The following is a 10,000-nucleotide window of genomic DNA, read 5'->3' as shown; positions in this document are numbered from 1 at the left end:
AGAATGCTCCAAAGCCTCACTTTCAATTCTGCGAAAAGGGCAAAATTGTTAACCATTCCTATGTTTTATCGTCCCTTCCACGCGACTTACCTTTGGTCACGCCTTTGCACATCACCAAATATCATTCCTTGCAGTAGAATCTTTCCAAAAGCTACCCAATTTAGAATGATCGGAATGGGAATCTGCAGCATATGCTGGAACAGAATATTTGCCAACCCGTAGATGGTGTTGGCTTGCTCAAGGAATTGGTGAATATAGTTCGTAACTTCGTACGCTATCCGGATAGAATCTACACCTTCATCCTGCTTACATGGGCATGAGGGGCCAGTGTACGGTTTGAGAAGCATCTTGACAAACAGCTCCAATAGTGGCATAAAATGATCCGCTTTACGATAATTAAGTATCTCCTTGTAACAACGATCAACGATCTCAAATCGGTTGTCATTATGGCCAATGGCAGCTAGTATTTCGATCACATTAGTCAACACATTCACGTTACCGACATCTAGTAGACTTATAAGTCTGGACCAATCATCATCGATTACGTACGGCACGATATATGGGGGGATATCTTCAGTTTTCGTGTTAGCGTGTACTAGATAGATTTCTGCAATCATGGCGTAAATCTCATCTATCACAGGTCCTACAGATTTTTCAACATCGATATGACGCTGGAATGTGTTTTGCAATTCTGGCAGTGATACTAATGCAAAGAAGGCTCGAGCAAGGCGACGGCTACCTAGAGTATGCACCAACTGAATGATTTGACCGGCAAGTGCCGGTTTATTATAATCAAAGGAAGCTAAATTCGTCTTTTCAATCAATTCAAGGACCATTGTCTTCCAATCGTCTTCAAACTTGACCAAGGGATTGTCCGTGGCGATGGTAGTTGAATGCAACATAGGCACTATTTCACGAAGAATGGATAACCATTCACTGGTTAATGGCTTAGCATGTATGATTTCATTTCTTAAGCGAGTTAATGTTGATTTGATTGCAGCACCGACTTCGTTCAAAACATTCTCATCTACCGATGGAATGTGTTGTACGGCTCTTAGAAATAGTGGCACAGAGAATTCAGCCAACTTCTTACATTGCGTTTGGTTTAGATCCGCTGCTTCTTTCACAATTATTTCGTGTATGATAAATGAGTCTTTTGTGGTAGCTCGAGGCAGCATATTTAGCAGAGAGTCTACTCCGAGGACATTAGAAAAGGAAATTCCTGTTTCATTCGCAATTTGTTCCAGAGCAATGGAAAATGATGGGTAAAAAGGTTTAATTTCAGCCAAAATCGCAAGAACCTGGGAGCAGTCTAGTTCGGTGTAATAATTACAAATATAGAAATTGGTTGTTATCAACAGTACTCGTACAATCGAAAGCCGTAGCGAAAGGTTCTTCACGTGACGGGCTTTTTGAATGCATTTCCGGAATATGTTCAGTGTCTCGTCTTTGGATTTTTCCAACAGGTCTAAGTGATTGTGTATCACATTTACAATGCAATAGTAAGGCACCGAATTCCATTCGATGTCCTGTGCAGCATTAAGTAGGAAAGTTAGCGACTCGGATTTGTTGTAGTATCCCTCTAGATCTGCTATAGTATCACTGACGGTGGCAAATGGTGTAGCTTGGTTGAATGCTTGCAAAAACAGATTTTCCAAGACCGCTTCTTTAGCGTCAAATACTCGTTGCTTTAAGAAATGCAGTAATGCATGTTGGACAACGCGTGGATTTTCATGCAGCAATTCCATCCGCAACAATAGATTGCTCCAAGCGTGGTGCAGTGGTGCAAGTTTGCTGGACAAATCTAGAGCCGGTAGTATCAGATGAGTCTGTGTTTCATTTAATGCTTCTAGAATTGTAGCCAACGATTGGTAGGCATTTAAATGCACGGCCGACCGATCCTTATCTCGCGGACAGTTAAAGTACTGGCCGCTTAATTCTGTCTCACATTGCTGTGCATAGCTAATGGCGTATCGGATAATTGCTAACGCCTCCTTCCGACAAACGGCATCTTTCGACTGCAGACCATCCATGACGATCATCCAAATTTGATCACATTCTAGCGTTTGTATTATTTCTTCTCTGCCATCTTCGAGGCGTAGTAATGTGTCCAGTAGCTGGAATGTGAGAAAAACTCGCTGCTCTACCTGCAGCCGCTCATAATCGTATTGCAAGATCCACAGCCACTCCTTGAAGAATGCGGGATTGAACTGCATCAACGTTTGAAGGCAAGCGAGGACCTTCATTCGAATCGTGTTCGATTCCGAAGTTAATCGCATGATCATCTTCTTCTCGTTGAGCTGCAGAAAAATCGGCTCAAGCGTAGGCCTTTCCTTGGCCAGCAGTAGCAGTGTTCGCAGCACATCGTTGTACAGCGGCAATTCGTGGAGATCCTGCTCGTACCGTTTCGCGAATGCGAATATCTGGTGTTTCTCCTCGGCATCTAATCCTCCTAAAACTAGTAATGTTAGGGCACTCAAGATCCATCGCAGGGTATCAGTTTCTTCCCGAAGTTGCAAATGGTTATCATCGATGAGGGAAAATAGATGCTGCAATTGAAATTTGTCGGTTATCTCGCACACGCTGGCCGGCAAAATTCCACGCTGCTTCATCAGAAGCGCGTACACGTAAGCTTCGAGCGAGGGTTTGTGCAGGTTGTGAACGTTTTTGTAGAACAAATTTTCATTCAGCACTAACAGAAGTAGCTCCTCGTAGATTGCCGTGTTCAGAGAACAAAGTTCTTGCACAAATTTACTCTTGTAACCCATTTTTATCGCGAAGTCTTCAGCTTCTTCACCCAGGATAAACACCAATATGGCCTTCGTAAGCTACCCTGAGGCTATCTGTAAGCTTAATTGCAGGAGATCTTGCCGTAATGCTGACTGGAAGGAGAATTTAATCGTTAAAACTACTTATCCTTACAGAATAACGAACCTCAAAACTTACCGGTTTCCGGTGATTTTCTTTCGGCACCACAGATTTCTGAACACCCTGGGATTACCCGAACGGTTGTAAAGGGATAAAAGGAGGAAAATAATACGGCAGAAATGAAAAACAAAAACGAAGAAATAGTATAAAATATAAGGAATTATTTCCCACTTTTAACAGCGATTTCTGAACGGAAGATTTCTAACCTAGAAGCCGGAGACCAAAACAATAAATAACAACAATAATAACATGTGCCCCAGCAGCAAAACACTTCGTATAATAGTTCTTGTAGCAGTCAAGTAATTTTTTAAAATTATTTATTGTTCAAAAGAAAGAAAAATAAAGACAGTCGATCAAAAAATTAATCAAAACGATTAAAACACCTATAAAAAGAATTTTAAAATTAAAAGAAACCGCTATTTCCCATAGTGTTTATGCTGCATGGATTCTTGATTGTTTTGGTCCGGAAATCGCTGCAAAAGTGAGAATTTTTAACTTTTACCTAATTTTTAACTATTTCGTGCGGGATAAAAGTAAATTCAAGTCGTTTGCATCTGCTGCCATCGTCCACGTTCGAAAATGGTACCAGAAAATGAAGCAACCCCTTCGAATTCAGCGTAAGGACACAAATTCTAGGGTCAGAAATCCATCCTGTACACAAAATAATACTTTCCCTTTTGCAATACACAGTGTGGTGGAAGGTGAACCCGTGACAAATCGCAGCGATAGCCGGGAACAGAGCGAACCACCCGCACCCGGGTTCAATAAAGCCGAATTCGATCGGCTTACCGAGTACCAGTGGCAAGACGTAACGACGGATTTTTTCGACTGCGTTAAAGGTACGCCTTCGAAACGATGAGGAGAGTAGAGAAAAAAGGGACCTGTCTGATATCCTATTTGTTCTTGCAGATCTGGAGCTGGGAGAGCTGGTGCATGATTCGATGTTCGGATTGCTCGAGGCTATGTCCGCTATTGAAATGATGGACCCGAAGATGGACGCCGGAATGTGTTGCAATCGTGAAGCGACGCCACTCACCTTCGACACCGCTGTTGAGGTAGGGTTTGCTGTACTTAGCTCAAGTTGAATTCCACAGTAACGCCTCTGTCACGGTTCTCAGACAGGTGTGATGAAACTGGCAAACATTGAACCAAAGGAAGCAATCGGTCTCATCGACGCGGTCTACTCTTGCACCGTATCATGGCTCGAGGGACACTCGATGGTACAGACTGTCCTGACCTGCCTTTACCTGCACAAACCGCATCGAATCGAGTGCAAAGCGATCAAAGCGTTTGCTATTGCAATAGAGAAGATTATCAATCTCATACGGAACATTACGCTTAGGTAAAAGAAAGCGTCTCGTCACAGCATGCTGTTGGCTTTCAAATCGATCGTTTTCCGTTTCAGGGCTCACGTGTTCGAGGAGGAAGACTTTCAGCTCAGCTCCTTCGATTACAACATGAGCGCCGACGTATCAGAAGCAAAGGCTCTCAGCATGTTGAAAGCGGCCGAAGAAGATCTCATCAAGAAGGCCAAAGATGCAGAGGAAGAGCGCGAAAAGGAAGAATTGCATGCTCTGTTGGCCCGCATACGATTTACCAGACTGTTCCTGCAAAGCATGGTGTCTCTCTATCCGGTCAAGGTATGGCGTTTCAGCGGCTTGTACGGGGCTAGTGTCTTGCAAAACCTAGAACTACCTCTCTTGCTTTTCAACAGAATTCCTCAATGTGGCAAGGACATGGTGGAGCTTGGCATGAAATTACACTGGTACTTTGGGCTTTCTGTCTAATTATGATTGCTTCCGGTTAACTTTGGTCTTCCTTTACGTTTTCCCAGCAAAGTGTAGCTCCAACCAAGAACGAAATGATAGATATCGTCAAGACGCTCAATGGTGCGCTCGAGCTGGCGCAAACGATTGAGAAAACGATCGAGCTGGGAACGCAACCAGAGGAAGGATGTAAGATCCTGAACGCTAGCTTTATGCGTAAAACTCAGATCCGGTAGCATAATGTTTTGCTTGATTCCTTTTCCAGCTGATGCGCCCAATCCAATGGGATTTTCGATGATGGTCAACCAACGCTTGCTTCCACCGACTTTTCCGCGTAGCACCAAGATAAAGGATCGCCATCTGAGCATTCAGTACCTCAGTGAGCTGATACAGCGCATCAAGCACGGTTGCAAGATCGTAAATTGCACCAACTTCCATGCCGCGCTGGTATGTGGATCATAAGCGCCACCCTCTTATGCCGTTATCACCCATGCATTCATCCGATTCTTTTCCTTTCGACAGAACTTCCTGATGGATTTCAGTAAAAAGTATAGTCCCTGTCTACTATCGAGAAGCATACCTCAAACGCTCTACTTGCCAGTTCACTTAAAGGTGTTTGGAGTGAAACCACTGTCGGAGGTGCTGAAGGAATCGGCCAGGGCATTCATCGCTCCGCCCGTTCTACTCCCGGACAGTCAATTGTACAACAATCCTTACGTACGTTTGGTCGGAACGGTGTAATCCGGGCATACAATTATGATTCGAAATGTCCTTCGTCTCTCGTCCACAGGCGGTGAAATGCGTTAATTACTTTTTCGAAAACTATGAGCCCACTTTCAGCTCGCTCTTTGCGCTTTGCGGATACAATAGGGCCCGGCAGCGCGATCGTCTAGGCGAGATCATGTCCAACTTTGCACGAATGCAAGAGGAAGCGGAAGGCGTCGATGCCTACCTTCACTCACTTTCGCTGAAGATCGAAAGCTCACGGCAGCATCTGGCCTGCTTCGGAACCTGGGTGTTCTATCACTGTTTGCGCGCAATGTCTTGCTATCTGCTGGCCGGACTCGAGCTCGAACTGTACAGCGTGCACGAGTATCTGTACATTTTCTGGTATCTGTATCAGTATCTGTTCAGCTGGATCGTTTCGGCGCTCACGCGTGCTGAGACGTTTCTGGCCGAGCAGGAGTACATTGCCGACTTGAAGGCGGCCAAATCGAACCAAAAGAAACCGAAAACGAAAAAGCGCAAGTCGCGCGGCGATGCGAAGGAGATCGTCTTCAACCAGGCGATGCAAACGCTCTGCGGCGGCTACTACAAGGCGCTGGCTGGGTTCTACAAGGAAAACCGCATCCCGGAACCGCTGCCCATGTTCGACAACGAGCAGGTTCGCTTCGAGCATCGGTTCGCTCCGTTTGCCTCGCTCACCACGCCTCCACCGATGCCGTACAGTGAGTTTAGGCAGCTTAAAATGTTTATGCTGCAATCTCCGGCCCAGGAGCTGTACGCGGCGGCTGCGAAACATTTTCACGAGGCCCGTACCTTGTTAGAAACGTTCCCCAATCCGGACGAAGAGGTACGTCCATTGAAGTTACCGCGCAGAAAAGGGCGACACAGCGTTTGAAGTGATGTTTAATTTCTATCTCTATTTCTTGTTTTCTATTGATCGATCGACAGTGGATGGATGTGGTAAAGGTAGCGAAAATGAATTTTGTTATGATGAACCTGTTGGCTAGTGGACACAGCCGAGAATCAAAGCAGCCTCCCGAGTTTGACTTTTCCTGCCATCGTTACTTCCCGATTATCAAGCAACGCAAGTAGACAGAACGTTGTAGCGACGGGTGCCTTGCGGCATACGTGATTCTTTAATTTATTGAAACTAGAGACAATGTAAATTATATGGGAGTGTGGTGTCCTTGAATAAAATAAAACACTTGTATTTTTTCCATTTCTCTATCCTACAAACTGATGACTCATTAAGTAAAAATACACTTACGGCTCGCACGTGTTCACATATGTTAAAAAAGTAAGTAAAAGTATTTATACTACTTAAAAGTATTTATAGTACCATATACTCAGCATCCTGGTTGAATTAAACGAAAAAGGGATCTTACATATACACTTGGCATGAGGATGAATAGTTGGAGACAGTTAAGTAAACCATAAGCGTTTCAACGAATGTTTTGATTCCTGATTAATGCGTTGTGCTATACATTACGTCGATTCAATGGGATATCGGACTATTTTTCGTTAAAAAAACTGCCTTCTTAAGGTTTCGTTTATGATTTCAGCATTTTATGTGGAGATTTGTTGTAGTACTGGTTTTAGTTGGAAGCATTGATTGCCATAACTCGCCGCAATTCTGGCTGAATTTACTACAATTTATAAACGAACAACTCCATGAACAAGGCACTACTGGTCGCAATAATATGCCGTCTCGTTTATCACTCATCATAACACAGCATAACAGGAACAGGAACGGGAACAGGGATTCGAATGTTTGCCTTCGCTTCTGACATGGCCATCCGCTTGGCATGTTCTACCGATTTCGTACGTGTGTGCCGGGAGCAATGGTGACAGAATAAATACATTACAATGCGGGTTGATAATGTGCACCCCCCCCCCCCCCCCCTCCCTCCCTTTCCGATCCACACACTCGCTGGACCGTTGCTCGTAAAATAGTAATCGAGGTATATCGGGTGTGTGTGTGTGCTCGCCACAGAATGTGGGTCAAAGAATGTGGGACGCGAGGGAGTCTGGGGCACGGTTTTACGGTAAAAACATAAGCACGAGGGACCGGGGGACACATAATTCAATCAGCGAAATGATCCCGTCTCCCGTAGCCGAAGCGTTATGGGCAAAAGTTGTGGGTCGACCAGCCATTTGCCTGCCAACCATCCAGTCAACCCTCCCACAGGGCGATCCTTGTGCATGTCGATCATTTTATTAGCCATCCCATGTACCTGAGAGTACCAGCCGCTCCCTCCAAATGGGATGCGAAAGGAGTGATGGCATCGAATACTGTCGTAAAGCGGCTACCCTACACGGCTACTACCCTGCGCACCGTTAACCCGCCTGGCAACGGTGGATCCAACATCTTAGGTGCGTCGCCGGAGGGGGGAGCGTTACGTATAACCATGCATTCCACACTGCGGACATTCCCCAGGATCCTTGGGGATATACTTGGCATAATGCTGATGCTGATGATGATGAGGATGAGAATGATGCATTAACTTTCGCAGTACATTCCCATACGATTCTGGTCGACATGGTAATCGGTTTCAGTTTTATGGGACCATATCATGGTGCGAGCGTGGTGCTGGATTAGTTTTGCAATTTTAATTAAACTAATCCAGGGGCCGTTTAACGCACGCCGGAGACCGTATCCGGAGCATTTTAGCAACAAGTTGAAAGACCAGTTCGAAGACTGAAAACGCATTTTTCGCTCGGAAAACCAGACGAGACGTACGATGCCATCTGCCACTGCTTCATCGTGTTGCGCGTTATTCTAGTACAATTTGTATACGTTGGCCTCTGGGTAAAGTGTTCTTGCGAGGTTCAGTTTCACACCAACCAAGTTGCTCCCTGTGTTATGTTGCCATTCGTTAACACTTGTCGACTCGAGCGGCATCATTTCCGGTGGTTGGATGGGACGAAAACTTTTGCCCCACAAAAGCGACTAACCAATTTGTGCCCTGATCGTCGCCCATTCGAAAGTGTCGTTTGCTGGCCGGGGGGAAAGTTGCACTTTACGATACTGCTTGCTGTGGACGACTTTCCCGGCTCTAGGGTACGTCCGGGCTCGTACGTGCGTGCGTGCCTATATGCGTACATTAATGGTGCGTGTGTGGCTGTGCATGGCTTTTTGGGGGGTAGTAGAGAGTGTGGCTCGGGAGTGAAAATGTCCTATTAACGCTCACGCTTCTGAACTTCGCGTAATCGGTTACGACGACAAGCTGCGTTGATGGTGGAGTGCCGGTGCAAAGTTTTGGACAATGCTTAAGAGCTCGTGTTACGCATTCGCCGGCAGTCGTTATTTGTTGTGGTTTTGTGTGTTTCGAATTAAAATAAACTAACTGGCCTGACCTGGTTTTGGGTTTTTGGATAACAGAAGGTTACTCGTAGGATGAATGTAGTGCATTCCGAATGGCACGTGATCAAACAATCCGAAAACGTTAATGTGCTTTAAGTTACCGAATAACAAATGTTGATGCAGTGTTCTTAAATGACAATAAATGATGAAAAAAAACAGATATAGCAACAGATTTCTGCAAAAAAATAAATAAATAAAGTGGATTAGATGAGTTAATATAAGTCTTTGTTAGGCAGTCCGATGCCTATACCAAAGCTAGACTAACTAACGTTAGCGCATCATATTGCGCGTCATCCTTCCTGAGAGTCCTTCACCGATTTATGGACTGAACATTCACAAACCATTAAACCATTGTCTCGTTTGAATTTGAACAAATTTCCCTCACGATCAGTGGGTTGTTGGTGGAAAATGAAGCAAACACACTAATCTCATCAAACGAATAAATCGATATGGGTAAACAGCCAGCAACCACCTAGCCACAAATCAAACAAATCCAAATCCATGGAACGTGTTGGCGAAAGTAAAATTCAAAATAATTATCCATCCACCGAGCGCAAAGGGTACAGCGTAAGCGTCCACACCACGGAACCGCGGGATCAATGATGATAAATTAATGGAAATCATCAGCTTATTAGTGTTTTTCAGGCCACCAATGGGATGGTGTAATGACGCGAGTCACCGTCATGTGCCAGGGTTTGGTGTTTGGTTGGCGCACGGGAAGTAAATTAGATTTCAATATCCTCCCGTGCAAACGTTAATGGGTGTTTCGAGTGTCGTTGTAGGGCGGTGGATTTCATTTCATTGCGAGCCAACCCCGCCGTCGGTCAGTGAGGCCTACAAGCCACCAACCATCAGCCACCATGCCGGTCGAATCCCGACCCTCATCCTGGCAAGCGAGCGACTACACTAGCGGAACCTGGAAAGGATGGATTTATGATGATAAATTAATTAGACGTTGTTCCGTGACACAGGGGCACGGCGTTGTGACCATTGTTCGCGCCGCTACCGAAGGTACGGGCCAATCGTTTCATGCTAACGGAAATAGCTTTTGCGAATTGGGTCTGCACGTAAAAAGCCGGGGATGCAAATGGCGAAATCGAGGGCCGAACGCTGCCACCAATCGACAAAGTTCAATCGGTTCCGGAGCGCTGTAATCGATCCAGTGAGATGAGTTTTTGCTGTGGGTGTGTGGGTCGTAGGAGAGGCTCAATAAATC

General features: G+C 45.3%; 2 protein-coding genes across 4 annotated transcripts in view; one reads left to right on the top strand and one right to left on the bottom strand.

Moving 5' to 3' along the window:
- The window catches only part of LOC125954772 (probable methyltransferase TARBP1), a 321,619-nt gene that overhangs the window by 1,845 nt on the left and 309,774 nt on the right, over positions 1 to 10,000 (bottom strand). Inside the window, exons 1-3 of one of the 2 annotated variants that reach the window (XM_049685351.1) lie at positions 2,947 to 3,116; positions 91 to 2,882; positions 1 to 28 (exon numbers count right to left, since the gene is read on the bottom strand). The exon at positions 1 to 28 is cut by the window's left edge and continues 8 nt beyond it. In XM_049685351.1, the coding sequence (XP_049541308.1) occupies positions 1 to 28; positions 91 to 2,768 (2,706 nt within the window). In that variant the 5' untranslated portion in view covers positions 2,769 to 2,882; positions 2,947 to 3,116. Of the gene's footprint in view, positions 29 to 90; positions 2,883 to 2,946; positions 3,117 to 10,000 lie in introns of those variants that run through there. The other variant, XM_049685352.1, reaches the window with a different exon arrangement.
- Positions 3,413 to 6,627, top strand: LOC125954792 (N-alpha-acetyltransferase 35, NatC auxiliary subunit). 2 transcript variants are annotated; one of them, XM_049685396.1, is made up of 11 exons: positions 3,413 to 3,545; positions 3,619 to 3,767; positions 3,838 to 3,983; positions 4,047 to 4,270; positions 4,334 to 4,568; positions 4,643 to 4,693; positions 4,763 to 4,883; positions 4,960 to 5,141; positions 5,217 to 5,411; positions 5,485 to 6,267; positions 6,369 to 6,627. In XM_049685396.1, the coding sequence occupies exons 1-11, from the start codon at positions 3,508 to 3,510 to the stop codon at positions 6,510 to 6,512; spliced, it is 2,268 nt and encodes a 755-aa protein (XP_049541353.1). In that variant the 5' UTR covers positions 3,413 to 3,507; the 3' UTR covers positions 6,513 to 6,627. The 2 variants fall into 2 exon arrangements, with proteins under 2 accessions (XP_049541353.1, XP_049541355.1); XM_049685398.1 differs by lacking the exon at positions 4,643 to 4,693.

Source organism: Anopheles darlingi, chromosome 3, assembly GCF_943734745.1.
Source record: "Anopheles darlingi chromosome 3, idAnoDarlMG_H_01, whole genome shotgun sequence".
NCBI lineage: Eukaryota > Metazoa > Arthropoda > Insecta > Diptera > Culicidae > Anopheles > Anopheles darlingi.
Note: the sequence above shows the minus strand (reverse complement) of the source record. Positions and strands in the feature narration are given on the sequence as shown.